The sequence below is a fragment of the Neopsephotus bourkii genome, unplaced genomic scaffold, assembly GCF_033783945.1.
Source record: "Neopsephotus bourkii isolate Nb327-2 ecotype Australia unplaced genomic scaffold, CSIRO-AGI_Nbou_v1 NB_1792, whole genome shotgun sequence".
Lineage (NCBI taxonomy): Eukaryota > Metazoa > Chordata > Aves > Psittaciformes > Psittacidae > Neopsephotus > Neopsephotus bourkii.
This window is the reverse complement of record NW_026902266.1, coordinates 2,957,509-2,981,665: the sequence shown is the minus strand read 5'-3', so window position 1 is coordinate 2,981,665 and position 24,157 is coordinate 2,957,509. Positions and strand designations below refer to the sequence as shown.

The window sequence follows — 24,157 nt, the reverse complement described above, 5'->3', positions numbered from 1 at the left end:
AAGAGCTCTCTTCTGGAACAAGACTCATTCATTATTCATTCTGGGGTTTTGCTGATGGTGGTTTGGGCTTTTTTGTTGTTTGTTTTTTTGGGGGGGGTGTTTCTTTGGTTTGTTTTGGGGATGGTTTTTTGTAGGGGTTTTGTTTGGTTGGGGTTTTTGTTTTGTTTTTTTAAGGTTTCTCCTCAACAGCCATTTTTAGGGACTTTAGAATACACCAGAGTGGTCAGAATACACCAGAGTGATCAGCTACGTTTGAAAAAGCTTCCCCCAGAAGCTAGCCCATAGGCTTCCAGCAGTTCCCCCTCATCATGCCTAAATGACATGAAGTGATCACATGGCTTACACAAATGCTGGAATAGTGAAATAGGCTATTTCCAACCAACAGCCTCTTCAAGAGCAGTAAATAAATACAGCTCTACCTGTTTGCTTTGTTTCTGTCTTCAGATTCTGAACCCACCAGCACGTGCTCCCTTCCCTTCCTGCGTGTCCATGGTGACTGGTGCCCAATCAGCCACACTGCTCCTGAGGCTGTGGTGGGCACAGCAGCCATGGGAGCACTCCTCCTCACTGAGAGCGGCTGAATCTCCATGCACAGGGATGGGGAAGAACAAACCTTTCCCCAAAGAGGTTTTATAACAATGCTCAGAGCTGCTTAGCATGCACACCAGCTGCATTTCTGCCAACCTTTCCTAGAGTATTTCATTTTACCTGTGCCTTACCTGCTTGCAATCAACATTATTTAGCCTTATCTCAAAGGTGACAGCAGAGTTACCAAGGACATGGTTTGACTAGGTGACACAGCTCAGCAGTGATGGCTTAGCCAGCTCTGCTGGCAGCCTCCTGCACAGAAAACACTGAAGTCAAGTCAATGACACACACGTGAGTAGCACAGGCTACATAAATGCCAGTGCAGCACTTTTGAAGGATTTCCTTACCCTTTGCACCCTGTGGTACCATGACACAAGATCTAGCAAGTAGATCAGAGACCAGGTTTAGAGCAGTTATTCTGGGGGACGGCGCAATGTTTCAAGGTGCAACTGCTTACTCAGTTCTATTAATTCTGAGCACAGAAGTGCTGCCTTTGTAACAAGGGCACGGAAGCAGAGTTCGGTACACTGGGGCTTAATGTCCAGCCTGGCAATGTCCCTACCCAACTGAAGTATATACCTTGATTTCTCTCACCCACCATTCCTCACCTCTGACACTGGCACTAAATCCAGAACACCACAGGAATACCCATATGCATGCAGTAGCTTGGGTACGGTGGCCAGCCAAAAAAAATCCTGCAAAAAGAAGAATTTGTTAGTTTCCTTGGCAGAATAATGCAGTGGGAAAACATAATACCTCTGCATATTAACACAGGTAAACAACTGGAGCACCATCAACATTTTTAAGATCTGACATAACAGTCCAGCAAGAAGTAAATGAGAGCCAGGGCTACTGTCTGCCCACTGGAGATACACTCCTTAGCTGGTTTAACTAGGTCTTCATTCAGTAGTGGAAGCTGCAGGGACCAAGTCATGTTCATGTGAAGCATCTGCACAGAGCAGATACCAGGAGCAGAGCTTCATTCAAGACCAGCGGTCCCTCAGTTTCTCTGTCAAAACAGAAACAGAACACGGGTTACCCATTGCAGTCATAAAACATGACTTGTTTTACTTCGAGCTTCACCCTCTGGAGGCAAGCAAGAAAAGCTTTGACTAAGAGGTACAGTAAGGCAAGGTGTACGAGACTAGCAAGGCTTCTAAGCAGTGTTTTTGCAATCCTCTTCAGCCCAGTATAACCACAAGTATCTAATTTAACACGTTTCTTCAGACAGCAGAAGCCCATTAACTTCCGCAGACTCCAACATAAATGTGATCATATAATTACCAGCATTTTCCGCTTTCTAAGAATTTCACCTCTGCTTTTAGACTTTCTAAATACTGTGTACCTTTGGCGTCAGTCAACATAATACAGCTTACTTTGAATTAGCTCTACAAGCTTCCTGAATGAGGCATTTTTCCATCCATTTTTTCCATCCACGGTAAAGGTTTGTTAATCTCTAGACATCTCAGACAAGAGGGAGAAGTGCTGTGATAAGGAGGGTGGAATGTTGTGCAATTCTGCCTGCAGGGATACTTGGGTAAGGCTTGCAGTAGAAGAATGGCTTAATTTGTAAGCTAGAACAATAGATGACAGCTCATCCTCTTGCAGCTGTGCTCATCCCTAATGAGTTTGATAAAAATGCTGATGTTTTTTTTTCCTTAACAAATGAAGGAACACTCCACAGCCATCACCACAACTCCTTGCTCTTCAGGTTTTTAGTGGTAACTTTTGTAACATAAATGCACTGAAATCACTTCCTCACATATCCAAAAGGATTTACAACAGATTACAGTGGTTAAGTCTCCAGTTACTGAGGTGACACTTTTATTAAATACATTGAAAAAAATGTTAATATAAAGCATAATGCTTCATCATGAGAGCTGAATTTTACTTGCCTAAAAACCAAGAGCCTGTCTGGGAAAATACCACCTTCCCATCCTTGCGTTCTTGCATCTGCCTGTTCTACCTATAATAGCAACACTCATTTGTTTCAGTTCTCCTACTGACTTTACATTAATTGCATTCTCTTGAGATTAAGAAAGCATAGAGAAATATTATACTTTTTCCTAATGAGAAAAATAAAAAGTAACCTATTAGCTGAGAAGGCTGCTTAGCACTTGAGTGAAGTAGCTAAAACATTGTGTGACACTGCAGACCTTAAAAAGCCTGAAATGTCCTACATTAATCTTTTCTTTCCAACCAAATAAAGAACCCTACAACTGTCCCACGTTTTCGCTCAGATAACAGAATTAATTTCCAAACCTCTCCTTATATGCCCTGCCTGAGCACCTCTTTGAAATCACTACTAAAATTTCATTTCCAACTATTCTTTGGAATTCAAAGTTATGTCTTAGGCAAATAAAACCCTTCCAGAGAAACTGAGGAGCCTGAGAAGACAATTGTTCTTCACAGCAAGAACACAGTCCACTTTCAGTTACAATGACTACCACAACGAGCATTAGAGAGAACATTTAGGTAACTATGGCTTAACAAAGGCGTTCATTTCATTGTGTACCACAGGAAGAAGGTAAGCTGCCTTACAGGAAAAACTGTCGATAGTAAAGGGTGAGAGCAGCTCTGGAGAGCTGTGAACAGGTAACCAGTAGGATTGCAGGGCAGACAAAAGGAAAGCTGAGATGTGATTCAGTGCCTGAAAAGAGCAGAAAGATGGATGGGAAAAATAAAAAACAAACCACCAAAACCACACAGAATAGGAGCATGAAAGATTTTACCAGCAGTTTTGCCCCTTAACATAAGGACAAGACACAGGCTAAGGTTTTCTTCATATCTTTGCATGCATATTTCCCATACAGGAAAAGCTACTTTGTCACAAAGTTTCCAAAAAGAATGGAGGGCCATAGTGTTTGCATTTTGGGCTTGGTGCTGACAAGGTTTTTTTCACTTTGTACTGAGCTCTCAATTTTCTTTAGCCCATGGTGCCCTTCAGCTTTTTAACAGTGGCCTGAAGCAACCTTGAGCCGGTCATCTCATCCTGGCCCTCTGAAGAGGTCTCTGCCTTGCAAGCTTCAGAGATCTCCCTGGGGAGTGGGATGGAGGAAGAGGTAGCTCCAGGGCAATGCCAGTTCCGAAACACTGTGGGAGACAGAAGCTGTCAAATGCTGCTCTCAAGTGGAGCTGTCAAATTATTTCTGTATTTATAACTGTAAACCCATTCATACCCACGTCCAAATCAACCTGCTAGACTGCCTCCCAACATCTCCCAGCAGTTTCACACTTCAGGCTTCCAGGAGACACTCAGATGTTGTGAAGTAGAAAACGCTTAAACAAAATGTACTGCCTGCATTGCACACACCCCATTGAAGATTGTCACTGTTCTGTGATGGAGCTGTCACAAAACCCCATGCAATAAATGACAAGCCAACTCCAAAGCACTGCACCTAGTAAAAATTTAATATAATAAAACAAATTGAAAATGGCAACAATATTTTAACCGTTCACAATTAAAGTGGAAAAATCATAAGGCAGCCATTCATGGAATGATTTCGTGTACAAATGGTTCTGAAAAAGAGATATTAAAATCACAGTTCCATACATGGAGTCAGGTAAACAGCTATGACCAAGCAGTGTTTTCCCCTAGAAAGCCAGGGCTGCTAAGGGATGTAATAAAAGGACAGTAAGAAAAAAAAACAACTTTATTTTTAAAAGAGGTGAACAGGAATCTGAAATTCATCATACAGCAACCATTCCTTCCCCCACCACCCCCAAAAGAATATAAATACACTTCCTTTCTCTTCTTCCCAAGTCCCAGCACAGAATGGGAAGGGAGTGGGAGCAGCAGCACCATTTATTCCACAGCATCTCTCTCATTCTGCATACAGCTGATATCACAAGGACACACCTGCTACCACCAAAAGCTCCTTGAAGGCTCTGAACTAGTTCCTGAAAAACACAGTTTTCCTGGGTCTCTTGGATAGCATCAGCCTTTTACACAATCCACCTGGAAACAGTTACTTGAAGTCAACAGTGGGTTCTCTGTTTAACACCCAATCATTTGACATGCCACAACTATGAAGAATTCCTATCATGGTGTGACAGCTCTGCCACCCTCACTTAAGTTAATGTCAGTGCAGCTTCTGCATCTGTCATCGGGTGCTGAAAGAGTATATTTCCCTTCTTTATGTAAGGAACAATAGAAGAATTAGAACAGTAAGGAAAGTAGCTGAACACAACAGGATCAACAAACAGCTTCAATCTAATTCCTATCGTCAAATAAGAATCATTAACAGAAAATACAGCTGATGAGAAGATTATGGATTTCCTAGAGGAATTTACAGAAGGAAATGCACTTGGTTAAAGTGCTAGACTTGCTGCCACCTACCTCACAGCAGAGAACATGGGCAAAGATGGCTATTACAGGGAGTAAGAGGAATTTGTTCGGCCCAAGGTCCCCTGAGGAGTAGAAAATGATACCAGATGGCACTGACTACATGTAGCACCTGGATTTACTGTGACAGATGGGGAAAAAGGTAAAAACATAGCTATGATAAAATGGACCATTTTGTTTAACTCATTAAAATACTCTGCTTCAAGAAAATAATCTTCTATGTGGAACTAACAATTTGGAAAATTTTGATCATTTAGAATTTTACGTTCTCCTTATCACATAACCAAAAGCTTCCTTAGTCACTGCAGTTTCAGCTACAAAATTGAAAATAGTAGTTCAACACAGGGATAACAGAGTCAGCCAAAAGAAAATGCTATTGCTGCTTCTAAATGGGTAGGAAAAAATAGAAGTCTTCTACCACTTAACAAAGTTCCAAAATGAAAAGTATGCATTATCAGAATTTTTGTGCCAATTTTTAAGTGCCAATGTTTTAATTTAAAAACTCTCACCTGCTGCTGTAACTCAGCCTCTCTAGCTCATGAATCATTAAACTGAGTATAACCCTTTCTGGTGACTGCCCCACAAACTGGGAATAGGATCTGAGGGCCAGGGGAAAAGAAAGACAACAACACCTCTCAGCAGCAGCACCTCTGATGATTAATACTCCAGAAGTTACAGCAGAGTGAAAAGGCTGGCAGCCACATCCTCATCAGTGCACACTGATGCTTGTAAGAAGGTACTATCGACATTCTCCAACACTGGAGCAAAAAGGCATAAAATGAGACCTTACCTATACCTCCTGAAACTGTTGCTATTGTTATACATAGAGTGAGGCAGAAGTGGAACCCAGTCAGGATGCCATTTAACTAGTAGGGTGGAAGTGCAAGTGACAGATGATAATTTAAAGAAAAAAGCTTACTGTTTTACAAAACATACACATCTGGTGCCACACTACGCTATCTCCTGCTTCTGCTGCAGATCTTGCAAACTCTCCAGCTTCTGGAAACAGTTATGGGGAATGATTAAGCAAGTAAACCACTGAGATTATCAAGGAAGAATGTATTTAGGGGGAAATCAGGAAGAACACTGGGAACTCTGGTGAAAACATCACTATGCATCATTTTCATGTGTCAGTGACCTATATCACTGACCTTTTTTAACAGGTAACTTAGAAGTCGCATATGTATGTTGTAAAATAAAGTGCAGGAGAGGATCTCATCTATGCCACTAATTTTGCAGTGGCTTTTCAGAACTTCTGAAGGTCTAATGTCAAAAATGCCTGTTTAGGCCTGATACACTAATTCTATCTGAAAATACTGTCTCGTGGGAAAAAAATGATTTCTAAGAATTTTGCATTGATTCTATATAGTAAAACACACAAATGAACAAGCACTCCCAGACATCAATACTAGGTTCAATCCTGGGATACACCTGTATTGTTACAAAGCCAACAGACAAAGCAATCACTAGTCCAAGAACCAGGCCATAACCATTACTGAATTACTAGACAGAGGACAATGACAAAAATGTAAAGAAGTTCAAGTGGCACAATGGCCTGTGTAGTACACGCAATAAACAGCATGAGAAACAGACACTCATTCAGATGGAAACAAGAAGCACTTCAGTTAAGATATTTCAAGCCTTGAAAAATCCATTTGAAACAAAGAAAAAAAATAATTTGGCAACATTATCTTTAAAAAGTGCAGGCATTACAGTTTAAAAAGGGTATAGCATTAAAAAGTTTTCCCCTAAAGAAATAATTTTATATTGAGTCCGTCCATGTCAAGCTTTCCTGACTTTGCAATGCACCTCAGTTATTAGAGTATAATATATTTTGCATAAGAGAAATGATGTCTGACAAGAGAAGGCTGTGCCTTGGAAAGGAGGAATCTTCTATCACTCTTCTGCAGTGAGAGGCAACAGCAGTTGGCAATAAGTCCTCCAGTAGATTCACCAAAAGTAATGCTTTTTAAGTAAGAGGCAAATGCAGAGGTCCCAAAGGAAAAACAAGATGCCTAACCATTCCACTGGGAACCCACCAATTTGGGTATTTTGTTTGTGGGGGTTTTGTTCAGAACTGTTTTAGTTACACTTTATACTCTATATGTAACAAATATTAAGTTAAACATTTTATTTTGATAGCCTTAACACCTTTTATTTAATGATATAAATCCCTGCACCCTCACTGATTTCAGCAGTCCAGACTTCTGAAAATGGGTTAATACAGTTCTCTGGTCCCTCAACAGCTGTCTCCATCAGATTTCTACTCTTCAGAGCCCACAGCAGATCAGTTTCAATGGACACTACGGCTATCTCTCTTAACAGTAGCGGTAGTGTAATCATAGCACCCAATACTTAATTCCTACTAATGTTTTTGGTGCCTTTGCTTTCCGGACTTCGCAGAAGACCATCTCCCAAGAAACAGTGCCTTTTAAAAGTTTGTTAACAGTTGCATAAACAATCAAAACACTACTCTCCTTGCTTCTATTCTTTGTCTTACTGGAATTCATTGCAAAATTTGTTTGCACTTTCTTAACCAGCTGATTCCCTACTCTAATCCTACACTTTGATTATACCAATTCTTTCCTATCAGTGACACTTCTGTGACAATTGCAGTGCTGTCCAGAGTTCCAAGTGCAGCCCACTTTTGCCATACAATTAGTGACAAACATCACAAGGACCAGTTGCATTGTCAGGACAACACAGAACCAATGAGGGGAAACCCTCTTCATCATTAGTAAGACTTCAACCTCTCACACAGCAGCCATCCTTTGTTTTTGCTCTCAGCTGTGAAAGCTGAATTGCAGGATATTTTGGTGATAGAAATTTCATGATGAGTCGCTATGTTCTTCCCTGCTCACCTTTCTTAAACTCCAAATTCCATCTTCCCTGAGAATAGGGCCAGAAGTAACAATTAAAATAGCAAATGTCTTCAGAAAAGAAAGTTACACAGAATTACGTCCGGCTATCAAAGTACATTTTGCTACACTAAAAGCTTTCCCAGTATTCCTCATTTTGCAATTAACGTTCCCTCTGAACTCCATGAAGTGGATGGGATGGATGACGGGTAAGAGACAATGATAAAGGGAGCAGCCGACAGTTACTGCTCATGTCAGATCGAGGAGAACGGTGAAATTCGAGCATTTAGTGATGGTGTCCAATGGACAAAACTAGAGGAATAAGGCATCCTATTACTAGGGCTGCCACCTCCAGACGACTGAGTCCTTTTCCTCCATTTGATTCAGATTTGTGGCTATGAGCAATTCCTCCTACTTCTGGGAGGACATGAACTGTGGCAACATAAAGAAAAGTCCCAGCAGAAAACAGCATAGCAACTCCGGTGGCATTAACTTCTGAAAGGGCTTCTTTGCTGCTCTGAAATGGAAAAAGTCAGAAAGAACAAAAATAAAGATAAGCAAATATTCTTCCACCAATAATAAAATTCTGTAAGCAACCAGACACAGTAGGACTTGATTATCAACTCTTTTTCTCTCACAGAGACAAGGGTTCAATGTGTTACTTTGTGTCTTGCACCTTATATGTAACAACTAACATGACATGCTAAAGTTAGCATGAGAAAGGTACCTCTCATCCCAGCTAGTTCACTGCGGACATCTAGGAATCCTTAACAGAAGAAAAGAGTCGGTCTGTGCCAAATGAAACACCTTGTTTGAGCATCTCACAGCAACATAAAAGATGCCAAAAATGACAAAGTGCACTTAAAAAAAATGTTTATATTGCTAATCCACAAATTTTAGGAAGGACTCACAAGACTTTTTTTCCCCTACTTTTTCTAGAAAAAGAGTTCAGATCAGATAGTAGCCTTCAAATATCTGGTCCCCTGCTGGTCAGAGCAATATTTGCTAGATTTAAGTCCCAAAACATCACTCATTCAATTTTTCATTTGTATGTACAAGTGAACACCCAAATCTTTTGAGAATTTCCATGCAAACTTGATAAAGAAATGCATCTTCTGGATCAAAACTAAGTACCTCTTTAGGTTCATACTAGGATTAAGATCACAGGACACATCATTAAATGTAATGAAACGCAAACCCACTTGCATCAGTTTCAAAACGCTTCCTGAACAATTTCCAATTCAAATGTGGTGTTAGTCCTAAGGTTATTTTTCCAGACTGGAGATGCATCTTCTACTCTGGAGCTATAAAACCACTCTGACAGCCCTTATGCCTTATCAATTCTCTGTTTGCAAAATGCAAACCCAACTCCTAGTAAGTCTGTATTAAAAGAATACTCAAAGAGCATTCGTATTTCTATTTACAAACCCAACCCCTTCTGCTGTCTCCTGTAGTGTAGTATGAAATATAAGTCCTTCTCATCAAGTAAGGAGATTAGCCCAGATGATTTACTTAATCTTTCCTCTCATGCCTTGATTTTCATGAGATCACATTAGATTCCTTACAAGACAACACCATAGTCTGTCACCAGCATGGCCCACAGCAATTAAAAATACAGGAGAGTCATAGGAAATGCTATGAGAAACAGAAGCATTTAATTTGGATAGAGATAGAGAGTCATATGCAGTGGCCCACTTCACAGGCCATTTGTTGTATAAAGACAAGACTATGGTTTTAAGGAGTGCAAGAGGCAAAAAGGCTGTTCTAGCTGAGGATTCAACCTCTGACATAGTACAAAAAAGACTCTGAGCATACAGGAACAGTTCTGAGATGGTGGGAGAAACAAACAAATATTACTGGGGGCGTACAAGGATGCTGAAGGGGGACTCTTCATCAGGGACTGTGGCAACAGGACAAGAGGCAACAGGTTCAAACTTAAACTGGGGAAGTTCAGGTTAGATATAAGGAAGAAGATCTTTACTGTGAGGTTAGTGAGGCACTGCAATGGGTTGCCCAAAGAAGTGGTAAATGCTCCATCCCTGGCAATGTTCAAGGCCCGTTTGGGTGACATGGTCTAGTGTGAGGTGCCCCTGCCTATGGCAGGGTGGTTAGAACTAGATGATCTTAAAGTCCTTTCCAACCCAAGCCATTCTACAATTTTCTACCTGCACATTAAAATGCATGCAGCAACACTGAAAATTCCTCAGTTATTATCACCAGACAAAAGCTGGTATATGAATAAATTTTTCACAGTGGGGAGCAGCCAAAAAAAAGTCAGAAACCAGCCTTGTACAAAAAGCTATACAAAACTCTATAGGAGTTATGTCACTGGTTCTGATGGAAAGCATGGGTTATTTTTTATTTCATGCATTCATACTGCTACCTTTTCATCTACTTATTCTATCATCTCCATTCTGCTAAATTTTTCAAGCAGTTTGGAATAATGTTCTATGAAACTCATTGATTCCTTTCCCCAAACTCCACCACTAAGCTGCATTTTAGGTACAACAAATCACAGACCTACCTTGCTTAGCCCTAAGTATGTCACCATTGACATAACAGGTGCTGCTAACGCAAAGACCAGCAAGTGTTTTCTAATTCTATTCCGTTCCAGCCCAGCGTGCATCAGGAAGGAAACCAGGCCAAAGGCAGCTGGTGCCTGCAAAAAACAATATTCACTTGTAATACAATACTTTCTAAAACTCTCTGAAAACTGAAATAAAGTTGAAATATAAATTGCCACACTGAAGTGTACAGAATTGGAAGAATTCCAGGCAAAGCATTAGCATCTTGCAGTTAACCCAAATACAACAGTAGCCTGCAGACAGCCCTACCTTAATAACCATATGTAATGAAAACTCATGTTCTGGCTATCAGAGTACACGATTTGTGTAGTCATTAAAATATTAAAATGTTCACTCTTACTTGAGCCATTGCTGTAATCCCCAACTCTCCATAAACTTCTGTGATTTCTTTTTTTCATCCTGATACTACTGCACAACCTTAGATGGACAGTTTCTTTATCTACAGCAGAAAAAAATTCTACAAAATCCCCCAAGATAGATAACTGTCAGCCTTCACATGAACAAAGACTTAAGAGCTCTTTGACTAGTTCACCATTCAGTTTCATTTCTGTTCCCACTGGGAAGCAAACAAACATTTTCTTCTCCCTCTGCCGGCATTCAGTTTCTTACCCACAAGTCATAGCTGTCCTGCACTCATGGAATTTACTATATTTTCACCTGCATAAGGACAACAGCAATCCACCCTGACATTTTCCAGATAAAACAAACTAAAAATATACTGAGCAGTTTAACACACAGATTTTTTATTATTTTTTTTAACCTGGAAAAAGGAAACCATGAGTGAAGGAAAAAAGCTGAGAAAGACAAAAGCATCAATCAGAATCAGAAGACTAGAAAAATAAAGACACCAGAGAAGAAATGCATTTATCTTTCAATACCAAAAATTTCTTTTTAATCTTTCATAGAAGAAATTTCCCTCTCCTAAAGTCATACAATTTTAAAACTCAGTTAATTTGAACATTAAGAATAACAACAGGTTTCACTTGGCAATAGCCATAAACAAAGATTCACAGCAAGATGTGACACTGATTTTGCCACCTCTGAAGACAGTTATGTAAACCACAAGTTTTGTATGAACAGGTACACTATGAATATATGATATATATAAAAGATATACTAGATCCAGCTTTCTTAACATTTTGAACATGCAGTTATACAAGTATGGTTTTTGGAGGAATGTATGACTTACTACTGTAATATATGTATATGCTACCATAAATCAAATATGCATCTGCACACATGTGTTTAGAACCTATGTAGCTAATAGATATCTTTGCACAAGCATTAAGGAGAAAGATCTTCCAATCTCCAAGACCCACTGTTTGCTTGTTACCATAAGAAAAACTATTTTTTTTTTGCATATGATTGATGTTGAAGCTACTACAATAACATAGGTAACCAGAAGTTACAATTTAGTACTCTGTTATTAAGTGGTTCAAAAAACTAACCCTTTAAAGAGTAAAACACTAACAAACACACTTCGCATTTTCTTAAGAACATTACATAATAAAGAACCTGCTGTGATCAGCATAAACCTACTTTTCCTCCTTGAATACACTAGCATGTACTTCTGTGCTCCATCCTGTAGAACTTCTTTGAATACAACTCTTACAGCAGTAGGAAGCCGGGAGAGGGGTTGTTTGAAAAAAACAAACCATCACACTAGCTTCAGAAAAAGTCACATGAAGCTTCCACGTTTTCGTGGGCTATTCTCTCCCTTCTTTTGGGACACTTCCTAACCACTGCAACCAAAGCAGGCAGCAGGCAGTCAGAATTCTCTCTTACTCATACTCCCTTCACACTTGGTACTCATCATTCCCTGCTTTGTCACACATTGTATCAGGGCTTTTTGGTCCTTGAAGCTGTATCACTAACCTGTCAATTTTGATGATGTTACACATTTCCATATCACATCACTAAGGAAACTTAAGATCTTTAGTAATTTCTGTATGCTTTAACAGTCTTTTAAAGAGCAAAACAGATTTTTTTGGGTGATGACTTACCTTGTGCAACATAATTGCAACAAACACTATCAACTGGACACTAGTCTGAGAAGTTGAAGCTGCTGCACCCAATGCAACACCATCAGCTGAAACAGGAGTGCAAATTCACAATTATTCCTCCACATTAATTTCAGCTTTCCCATCCCCTCAACGGGTGATGGCACAAAACACATTGATTCAAGAAGTCCTATTACTCAAAATGCCATCAACAATACCAATCCAACACGATTCACTCCCCTTTGTTGTTAAGGCACAATAATTACAGGATATTAGACAACCCTCAACAGGAGCTGTGTCTAATTTCCCAAAACTATAAAAATCATACAGAGAAATCTATTCAGTACTGACACATTCTGACAAATTATAATCAGGTAAGAAGTTTAGTTACTTTAGTCTTTCGTAGTAGAAGTGGTTTCTCTCTGAATTAGAAGAAAATCTGCTTTAGAGTCTAAGAAAGAACTTTAATTACTACTCTTTAAACAAATTTTCAAATAAAATGTTGTAAATACTATATTTTTACCTTTTAATGTAAATATATTGTCTATATGAAGTAGGAAATGTATTCTATATTAAACCTTAATATATAGACATTTCATTTAGTGAAGAAATCTTTTTTACCAACATCTTATAACTTATCTAGACAATAACAATTAGAAGAGATTCAAGAGCGTATTTATACCACACATATATAGTGAAGAATTACAACATGAACATGGCATGGCTGCAACACACACGTAACTTTTTAAGCCCTTGCAAGTCAGGCCAAATGTCTGCCAAATCTTTGTGCTCCACCCTATTATGACCTTTTTCCCACAAAATACATGTTTTGAACTTAACAGTTTTTTAAATACACAGGTCAACTGACAAGCAAACCCAAAAGTGTTTCATACTACTTATCAAATGTGTTGGTGTGTACCGAAATTTAGCAGCTAAAGCAGACAGCAAAGGAACTGAAGAGGCACAGTGAGCATCACACAACTTTTCAAATGGGAAAAATAAAGTTACAATACTGTACCCAAACAAAACTCCATGGAACATTCTGAGCACTGTAGTATGCTTTCCCAGTGAGTTTTGGGAAAGATCCTTAGTTCTCCCCACCCTGTGTTTTTGTTGTTTGGTTGGTTTTGGTGGGTGGTTTTTGTTTTGGGTTTTTTGAGGGTTTTTTTTTAAATAAAAAGCCACCTTCAAGAAAAAAAAAATCCAAGTGTTTTCATCGCATCTAAAGATAAGCTGCACAGCAACATAAGTCCAAGTCCTAGCAATAGGTCCCATATTACCTGCAGCATGAACTACTAGTCCCAGTGTTGTTGTGATTTTGGAGTTGCCAGATCTTGCAGCTTCTGGATCTGAAATGATAATAAGGAAAGTTAAGAGAACAAATACATAAATTACACTGCAAAAATATGTATTGCTGCGTATGTGTCTACCAGCTGCTTAAGCAGTTACATTCAAAACTACCAGCTTTTGTATTTCTGCATTAGGTTTACTGTAAAATAGTACGATACCTAACACCTCCAAATCACCTGAAATTCTGTCAACAAGTGACAGAATCATAGATAATGCTTTGCAATTTACAGGATCATTAATACAGGCAGCAGAAGTTGTTTTTCTTAACCTCCTGAAACCAAATGTTAGAGTTCTGTGCTACCAAGGGGAAGAATAGCTAGTTTTGCACGCCCAGAATCCAGAGGTGCTTGAAGAGTCAGGATGATTTTTTCCCACGTAGCCAGGTGACAGTCTGGGGCAGTCTCTGCTGCACTGATTCTCTGACAATTCCTAATAAGCAATAAATTCTACTTGTCATGGCAGCAGTTGCAAAGACTTCCCTCCAACGTTACCATAGAGAAGAAATGCAACTAGTGCTGCTTGAGATCCAGTGTTCTGACTGGAATTGTCTGACAACCACTATGAGGATATTTGCAGGTTAGCTTATTACACAGCACAACAGGGCAATGTGCACCACTATGCAATCAGCAGCGAAGCTGTACAAAGGATCACTGCAATGAAAAGGGCAGGCAAGTCCTACACAGGTATAGAAACCTCTTATTGTTCAACTGTTTAATTCCAAACAGTTGAACAGCTGTTACTTCATTATACTAGTGTTCAGTATGCTGATGCAGGCACACTTACACAGCTACTTCATAAGCCTGCACTGTAACTGAAACAGAGTCCAGTCCTATTCCTTCCCTCCTGCTCCCCCACCTCCAGTTTCTCCCCAGTGCCCAGGCACCCACACAGGTGCCCAGTGAGTCAGATCAGGGAAGGGAGCTGGCTAACAGCTAATGTATTGTCTTAAGTCAGATTGATCCTCTGAATCTAGGGGAGCCTATTTGAGCAATTCATTGCATAAGCTGCATTTGGCCGACTGTGATGGAATACTCCTATCAAATAGGAGGAGATATTCACAGAAAATATCTCCTCTGACTTTGTTTTAGATTGACCAGAACAAAAAAACACTCAAAGAGAGCTACATTTGATTTCATATCCCATTCTGGCTAACAGAATTTTTACTGTGAGGGTGGTGCACCAGAACAGGTTGCCCAAAGAAGTGGTACATGCTCCATTCCTGGAAGTGTTCAAGGCCAGGCTGGAAAGAATCTTGGGCGGCAGAGTCTAGTGTGAGGCATCCCTGCCCATGGCAGGCAGGTTGGAACTGGATGATCTTAAGGTCCTTTCCAACCCTAACTATTCTATGATAATAAAAATCCAGCCACCTACAAGACAACAAAACTCTACCAGACGTTGGTTCAAATGAGAACAACATTTTTCTATGGTAATTTTAAAAAACATTACCAAAACACTACTACATTTCCTCTGACAGAGGTACAGACTAGATATAGCTTTATTTAATATCCTATTTTATAGCAGGTATCTCTAACACAAATCAATTTTCTCCTGGTATTTATTCTGATCAGAGACACAGAAAAGTGTCATAAACTGTACAAACCAAAGATTCTCCTGTCAGCCTGCATCCCCTTGTCATCCTTAGTGTCACTGTTTCCTTTGAAAAGCTCTGAAAATCAGCTAGACATAACTGTGGCTCCATTTATGCTTCTCCAGGAGTACGAAGGTGTCACAGCCCCCGCACTGGCTTCCCATCTGTCCCATGACACTAACCCTATGCAGGCGTTCAAGAGATGCACTGTGAACTGCTAAGGATCCAACCAGAACATACCTGTGTGTGTGTGTGAGTGTGTGTGTGCAAGCACGCTTTATACTTCCTTCAAGACAAAATCCTTAATTTTTGAGCGACAATTTCCACCATCAGATGAGATTATGTAGGAGAAAATGAGCAGCCAAAGGCAATAAAATAACTTTTCAGATGATAAAACACGTTTAGTGCACTCAGCCTGAGCGTGAAGCCACAGGCAGAAAACAAAGGCAACCATAGGCATCTTAACAGTCTTCAATGATGTTGAGATACCCGTGCTCTAAGCAGAAAGCATGTGGAAGTGAGGCTCTAGACCAGTAGGGGAGTGCAGCTGTGCAGTTGCAGAAAAGTACCAGAGCTTACATCTAGTCATTTCTGGAGTCTTACTTAAGGTAACTTGATGTTCTTTGCAAATTTTACCTACATGTACGAAAAGTAGGTAGGAAAAACAAACAAAGGCAAAACTAATCTGAAGGTTTTTGGAAAGCCAAAAAAATCCCCTATGGGTGATACTGTAAAACAGACTCACGTCTCACTGCATGTGCTCATCCAGTTATTTCATGTAGCAAAGCAAGTTCTCAAATTATGCTGAATTCCAGGACAGATTTTCAGCACAAACACTTCACCACAGACCTTGCTTTTTGTTTGTAAAGCACCTACTAAAACTCTCAACATGACTGGTCAAATTAAATCCCACTAGCATTAAAAAAAAATTGCAACTTGCTAATTAAGACTAAGTCAATCAATCAGCAAGCCTAAATGAAGTGAATCTTTACTTACCATCTGTAGAGTGCACATGAGAGCTGCCTATCTGATCCACCAACAGCATGAAGACAAAGCCAAGGACAAGGGATACACCAATGTAGGCATGTAACCTGGAATGGTCATGGCCATACTCATGCACAACCGGGATTTCTGCCACCTTCTCAGACTCCATCACATGCTGCATCTCGCTTGCAGGGTGATGCTTCCCTGTGGTAGGTAAGCAAACAGATTAGGAGACGGGACTAAATATGGCCAGGCTACTTTGTTTAAATGCTGCATTTTAAATACAAACTGATTGATAAAAATTGCAGAATAATTCATTTTTTAACTGAAGTTGCCAATTTTGTCAGTATTGAGAGATACTGTCAAGCAAATTAAGTCATAATCTTTATTTAAGTAAGAAAACAGAGTGAAGAAATAAAATAGGTTGAATCCACTGAGACCTAATGGGACTTTTTGAGATTAATTCTCATCTCAAAGCATCAGTCTCTAATTAAATAAATTAGCATTGATACAGCACATTGCCCTACAAATGTTAATACCATCCTAGAAACCTAGGAAGTCCAAGCCCTGGGGTTGAATATTGTGTGGTTGTTTCCTTTCACTACAAAAGTTTTAATTCCATGCCCCTACCCCAAGTCATTTACTTTGTCTCACTGAGCTACCCTGAAACTACCTTGAATCAAGGCAATTATAATAGTCTGTGTTGAACTACAATTATAATCAATTCAGACATCTTTCCTGTTTTAACCTTACAGTTTTAAAGTTTACTCTAGACATATTTTTTTTTTAAAGTGAGTGACAGTACAACTTTCACACACATAACTTTATGGCAACAAACAAAATGAAGCAGAGCATAAACTTGGGCTCCCCCAACACCTGTGGCTTAAGTGACAAAAGTAAAGCTTTTGTCAATCTGGGGAGGTCTTTTGGTTGGCAAATACTCTTCAGAGATTTTAGACATTAAGAGCAAAAACTTGACTTACTCTAGTAACTTATCTTCTTGCTGAAGTATTCATACACCTTTTTGAATGAGACACAACTGCATTATCCAACTCTATGCAATGTTGGCCAGTGCCATTACTACAGACAAAGCACATCAGAATAGGCTTGGTAGCCCTTGAAAGTTTTCACAAACTTATTTGTGCTGAATAAGAGTGAGCAATAAAATAACAATACCATACAGGACTGTTGACAGCTATATTAGAAAGTAAACTTTGCTTCAGATCATGTCAAGCCATATGACATAGTGGGTGACTCAGGACAATCTTTGTGACAGTGTTCATTGTCAGAGGAATTTTATTTGCTGGTAATACTCAAACCAATATTTCACTACACATACACATAGGCTTATGATCAAATAATAATCTGAACCACGATATGCTATTTGATCTCAGCCTATGAGGTCAGAAACTGAAAGTTATTTATTCTGTGGCCTCTGGAAAAATACAGAATTACTTTTGTATCAGTGACAAACACCTGTTCTGGTAACAAGCAACCAGCCTCAGAGTTAAATTACACTTGAAACTGGGAAAATAAAGGCCTCTCTCTTCCCTCCTGCTTCCCCCCGCTGAAGTTATATGAATATAACTCTGTTCCTTTAGGCACCTTTCTAGGCTCAACTATGTTCATGTGTGAATTAAAACAAAAATGCACTGAAAGCTGTCAAGTTCTCATAATCTTAACTTTGATTATCCTATGTTTATAAGAAAAATATTGGAAATATTTTTTTGCAGTTAAATCTATAATAGCCATAAATCTTGCCTCTTCACAATACAAAAAACTTTACAGACAGGCTTCAGACACAATACTGAGAGTTAGGAACTGAGTCTGAATTCATTCACAGAACAAATTCTTTTTTCCTAGATAAATACTTCTGGTATTACTACTGCAGTAATGGGAAGTATCTTTTTTTCTCCATGTACTAAACCTCAAGTTATAGAGCATATAGCTCTAAACAGCAGACTGTACATTTCATACATGAACAGTATGCCACATTTAGTGGAAGAAAAAAAAGCAAACATTCACAGCAATTGTATTTACTGCTAGCCATATCATTACAAGGAAAGTTTAGTCTACTTCAAATTAGAATTGAATGGAGAGCAAACACGTAACTACAGCTCATTAGAGACATCCTACATTAGAGTGCACAAATTACAGTACAGTATAAAAGCATAATCAGAGGTTCTTTCACTTCTTGATAAAGGATGATTTCATATTATTCTTCCATTTTACTTTAAATCTAAGTAGAAGAACAAATTCAGTGGAAACTAAGATAAATTATAGCATATTTAAAATGAAATTTTAAACAGTGTAGAAACAAGAAATATATAAAAAAAAAAGTAGTACAAGAAAAGCAGAGCATTACAATTATCTCTCAATCCCAGATAAGCAATAATGGTACAGGCACTTGCAAAGTTCTGTACAGTCTCAATTTTTTAGTCCTTTCTCCTGTAACCACTAAGTTGTTGCTGTTTACCTGCAGACAAATTTCTGATTCTTAGCATATGGAAAAACCTCATACATGCAATGGTAATATAATAGCACAAGCTAAAGCAAGCTTTAAAGCACACTCAGAGGCAATGAGCCCTGACTATTTCAAATAATGTCATAACCTCAAACTGAGGTTTACTAAGACTTTGGAGTATAAGATGTGCTCCACATTCACGAGTCTACATGACAAAATCAGCATTAGCTTTGACCTATTCACTAAAGGCTATGAGGTTTTGAAGAATGGTGATAGCGGACTAAAACAGGATGCTTGAATATGGAACTATGCGTGGACATCTGCTTCATTATAATGAATACCTTTACCCAAGAAGGAAATGCCTCCTACTCTGTAAATTAGCCCTATATAATAATAATTTTCAGTCAGGTATATTAAGGTCACTTAATTCCAATATATTCTTCAGCTTCAAAGACGGAAATTTTCATGAGGGAAAGTACATAAAGGTCTATAAAACACTTTCTGCAATTGCTTTAATTAAGAAGCAATCTAAACTGCAGAAAGCAACAGCAAATCATCCACAATTTCATTCTCTGCCGAAGGCCACCCTACACTTTCTTTGAAGTTCCATCAAAGTTAAACTTTAACTTTTCTCAGAAAAAGGTGTGCTACACATGACCTGGCATAAATAGCTGTGGTCCCATGAACTGTACACTACCTGGACCGGCAAAAGACTGGATCACTCAGCAAGTCATCAATCCACTACCTGCTCACATCTTTCTGTCAAATCACCATAAACATGCAATATCATGCCTATTGCAATTTTGTGATCCTGTGATGGCTTTGTATCATGGTGCTATGAAACCTTTTCTTCAATATCATGTTAAAAGCCCTAGAAACAATATTGAGTATAGCCTAACACCACGACCTAAGTTATCTTCAACAAGGGTGGCTGAGTTTGGCTCTTACCTTCCAAGATGTCTTCATAAAGTGCATGTACTCCTTCTGGCACAATGACAGCCAAGGCAGTTCCACACAGCAGCCCTGCACCCAGAACAGTCACCAACTTTAATCTTTCCTGCAAGAAAATACAAAACAAGTATTACCTTTAAGAATAAAAATGCTTTATTTACTCTCCAGAGGCTGGGGCAGAGAGGGGAATTATCCATAAAACCTCTTGCTAATTTCAATTCAAGAGCACCAGTTACATAGTCCTGTATTTCTAACAACTTTCTAGAAGCAAACATATCCAGTGTCCAAAGTAATCAAGTGAAGCAGGAAATGAAAATTAAAGATAACCCACTGCTTACATCAGACAAGAAATTAAAAGTAGTATACTTGAAAACAGCAAGAATTGTTATATTTGGCACTGATGATCATAGGGGTCTAATTTACCCACTGAGGTCTCAAAATGTAAGGTCTGCAGAGACAAAGACAAACTGAAAGTGGCTGAATTTTGAAGCATGTCTGCACCTCTACATTTCACCTCCATTCTAGGTTTGTTTTCAGTATATTCTTCCTACTAGAAATTATACTTTAACATGCAGGTCCCTTAGAAACACTGCTAGGTATGGCACAGCACAAGATAAATTGCCTGTTCCCCAAAAAAGACAAACTAAATAATAAAATACAAGAAAAAATAAATTGCCAAAGCAAAAACGTTAAGAGAACCAATAATATAAATGCATCGATGAATACAAATACACTGGGCAATTAGGAGTGTAAACTGGTAAGTCAGCTAGATTTATATAACAAAGAAAAGAACAGACTCCCTTTAAAAACATAAAACTGTGGACAGAAAAGTAATTTAAGAGAAAGATCTCCAAAAGCAGAATTATAAAAAAATAATTTGAAAAGGCTTACTCAAATGAGAGTTTGAATGATGGAACTGCACCAAACTGATAATGGGGCTAATATACATTTCATGTCAGTCTTTTTCCTTTTTTTAATCTGACTGGAGATGCATAAGTGCAGAGCAATGTGCATTGGGTTTATAACCATTTCTAAGCCTTCCAGTAGCATTTTAAAATGTAATAAAGTCTTTAAAGGCACTTAAGGCAATATAAAATGATATTCTGCTCTTCATGGAATTTCTCCCTTTTCCCTGTGCAAAGGCAGGTTCTAAAATAGATTTGTTACACAAGTATTGCAATTTTGTAATTAAACCATGACAAGTACACAAACTTAATGTTTTTATAGTAAAATAGTTTAATTTGTATTTCATTCAAAGTTTGTACAACATGATTAAAAAACACATGCAAAGAGTTTAAAAGTACTTGCTACTGTTAGTAAGGGTTATCTTCCTAGTTATACTCTAATCTGGAGAAAAAAAGCTTATAGAAATATCACCCCTCCTGCACCCCTTCCAAACTGACTATATTCTGATTTACCAATATCAGAACAGTTTACTATTACCCTGTGACTACAATATTGACAGGCTAAAGTCAAAGCCATGTACTGAAAATCCAATTATATAAACATCTAAAAGATTCTGAAACACAACACCTTGCAGAGGCTGTTTCCCATCATTTCTGTAAGAGCCCTTATCGTATCACACATAGCAATCATGGGAGTTTAGATCTTCATTAACAGCTGCATAGCACACATTCTGGGGCAGAACTATTACCATCTTCCATGCATAGTGACATGTCTGGGTGCTACCAAAATACTAATGTTCAACACCAAGAACCTGGAGACAGAGGTCAGTGTTTAACTAACAGGAAAACACTTGTTGCATATCCTTATTATGCCATCAATTCTCCTTCATGCACCATGATGAAACAACCTGTTCAGCCTCACCCACAGGCAACACTTGCCTAGGAGACACAGAATGCTCTAGAGATGCACAGCTAGCTTTCTGAAAACAAGCCAATGTGACAAAAAGGGAACAACTGCAGCATTACTGGGGAATATTCAAATAGTAATATGCAAGAGATGAAAACACCTGTAAAGTTTCTAAAAGCATGCACATGGCATATATGACAACTATACATGGTAATTTGTTGTACAGTGGCAATCCATGTGAAAAGATAATCTTCAATACCCATTGTTCATAAAGTCATTTTGCAAAAAAAAAGAAGTATCTTACAAGGAAAACCAGGATTATCTTAATACTACAGCACTATAATCTATTTTACATAGGTACATACACACAGGGGAAATAAGCTTTAGAAGTAATACTGATTTATTACAATTGCTTGCTTTTATTTAAGCATCTGTGAATTCTAAAGATCCATTAAAATAATGCAAACTAACAAGTTATTATTTCAAGAGAAGTCTCCATGTCCTTTTCAGTACAAAATAGTCCAACACCGTCCAAAGTTAGACCAACACAGTACTTACTACAAATTAGCATTAAGCAGAAAGGGTACATCTGCATACACAAATACAGTAGAACTCTATTCAGTCTGTACCTTTTTACCACCAGTATTTAGTCATACCTGACTTTGCTGGAGTTTTATACTGATCTGAGTCAAGGATTTTTGAGAGTGTTCAAAATACCATAAACTTGATAGTGTATGCGGTTACTGTTAGTAAAATGCTACACACCCATAAGACTATTAAGTACATGATTACTACTTATACAGTGTTGGTTTTGGATCCACAATAGAACTGTCTTTCTGCAGCTGCTGGGAACCCCAAAAGGTTTAGAAGTCCTATGACTCAGCTATAAAAATATACAAAAACCACATAAACACAGGTCAAGAAAGCTACCTTCAAACACCACTGAAGATAAAGTCTAATGCAACAGCTGCCTATCAAGCAAATACATGAGAAAATTCAAAATTAAATAAAAAAGAGACGATACTGGCAAGCTAGGCAGCGCCCTCAGCAAACTTCCAAGAAAACCCTTCCTAGGCTTCAGCACAAACGTAAGTTTTGAAGAGACAGCAGAAGCAACAGCACTGAAGACACGTAAGAGAAGTTCCATCAAAGCAATGGCAAAACAGAACTATGCTAACGTTCACGTAAAGACTTCAGAAGATAGTCATGTTTCGATCATCTAGCTGAACTGTACTGTTACCAAACAGGATTGCCTTGCCTTCCATGCTGCTGAGGGTCTACTGCTCCAAAAGCCTCCTGGTAATAAAGGGACTAAAGGACAGGCGCAACTAGCTCTGTGACTTGACGGGAGAACAAATCACATCTCTCTTCCAGCACTTCCCAAACCTTTTTTCTCACTTTCCAAACCGCTGCTCCCAGTAGAAACGGAAAATCTCTCATAAGAGAGCTCTTACTGCCTTAGAACAACTAGATTCTCACTACAACACACCTCTAAACAGCAATCATCAATCAGAAAGAGAGCCCCTCGGGTATAAGAGCACATTAGCAGACTTCCAGGGACGAACAATCACCATCACCTGCTTCAGCAACCATTCTCAGAATCGTTTTTAAAAGTCCTAATTTGAGTGCCCCATAGACACATAGTAACAGTTAACCTCTGAGCTCAGTAGTTTCTGACACAAGCTTCCAAGAATGTGCAGATTCTATCATGGCCTTCCAATACATGCTACGACTTTGCTTCACCTGTGGCTGAGACAATTTGGCTCAAATCTGGCAAATTTAAATGGCTTTTACAGACACTGTAAAAGATAAGCATAATTCTACTCTGCGATTCTGAATAAAAATAAGCACCGCATTCACAACTTCCCTAAAAAGCTTTAAATCACGACACCACCCCTAACAGCACTTCCACACTTGCAAGGGGACAGCACTAACTCTAGTTTCTCCCTTAGCAGCCAAAGCGCATTTCAGCGAAGCTGTCTTACCTCGGAAAAATTAACTGCCAAAGGGATAATTCCTGCCACATAGCAGGCCACCAGCATGGCCAGAGAGAGCAGGCAGATGGAGCGGAAGTCATCCATTTCGCTGGGTTCTGTCCGGTCCCTTAAAGTGAAATTCGAGAGCAACTTTTCCACCTCGTCCGCACGCCTTAACCCGTGCAGACACCGAGCTCCCAAGAAGGGCTGCCAGCCATGGCTCTCTTGCCCGACCGCTCCGTCCGGCTCGGACCCCGGCAGAAGCCCCTCCGGGCCGGGCGTACGGCAGCCGCAATGCCGCCGGGGCCGCCCAACACCGCTGCTGGGGAACCCCGGGGCGGGCAGGCCCGGCCCTCACCTGAGGCAGCGAGACCTTCCCCTGCACCTACCGCCCCCGAGGGGAGACGGGGCTACAGCGGGCGGAGAGACGGCCTAAAGGGGACGGGGGATGGCGTAAAGCGAGGAGAAGGCACAAGGAATCACCGAATCCCTGCCTCAGACGCCAAGTGGCACCTCTGCAAGCCAGCACTTCCCCTTCCAGGGCACACTCTCACCCTCCACCCCGCTTCCCGACTTCAACATGGCTGGCGAAGCCGGCCCGCCCAGCGCCTCGCGAGAGCCGCGGTGGGAAGGAGCGGTTCCCTCATCAAAGATGG

The 24,157-nt window shown here is 39.5% G+C and overlaps 2 protein-coding genes across 2 annotated transcripts in view; both read right to left on the bottom strand.

Annotated features, from left to right (window-relative positions):
- PLEKHD1 (pleckstrin homology and coiled-coil domain containing D1) overlaps positions 1 to 1,463 on the bottom strand; it is a 71,689-nt gene extending 70,226 nt beyond the window's left edge. Inside the window, exon 1 of the mRNA XM_061380302.1 lies at positions 1,345 to 1,463. The gene's annotated coding sequence lies outside the window, so the exon portion shown is untranslated. The remainder of the gene's footprint in view (positions 1 to 1,344) is intronic.
- Positions 1,464 to 7,358: 5,895 nt separating this feature from the next.
- SLC39A9 (solute carrier family 39 member 9) lies at positions 7,359 to 23,992 on the bottom strand. The gene is made up of 8 exons (XM_061380334.1): positions 23,860 to 23,992; positions 23,511 to 23,628; positions 19,711 to 19,819; positions 16,311 to 16,502; positions 13,657 to 13,725; positions 12,380 to 12,465; positions 10,316 to 10,450; positions 7,359 to 8,308 (listed from the first exon to the last, which is right to left on the bottom strand). Exons 2-8 carry the CDS (start codon positions 23,604 to 23,606, stop codon positions 8,078 to 8,080), a joined length of 918 nt encoding a protein of 305 aa, XP_061236318.1. The 5' UTR covers positions 23,607 to 23,628; positions 23,860 to 23,992; the 3' UTR covers positions 7,359 to 8,077.
- Between the last annotated feature and the right edge of the window lie 165 nt (positions 23,993 to 24,157).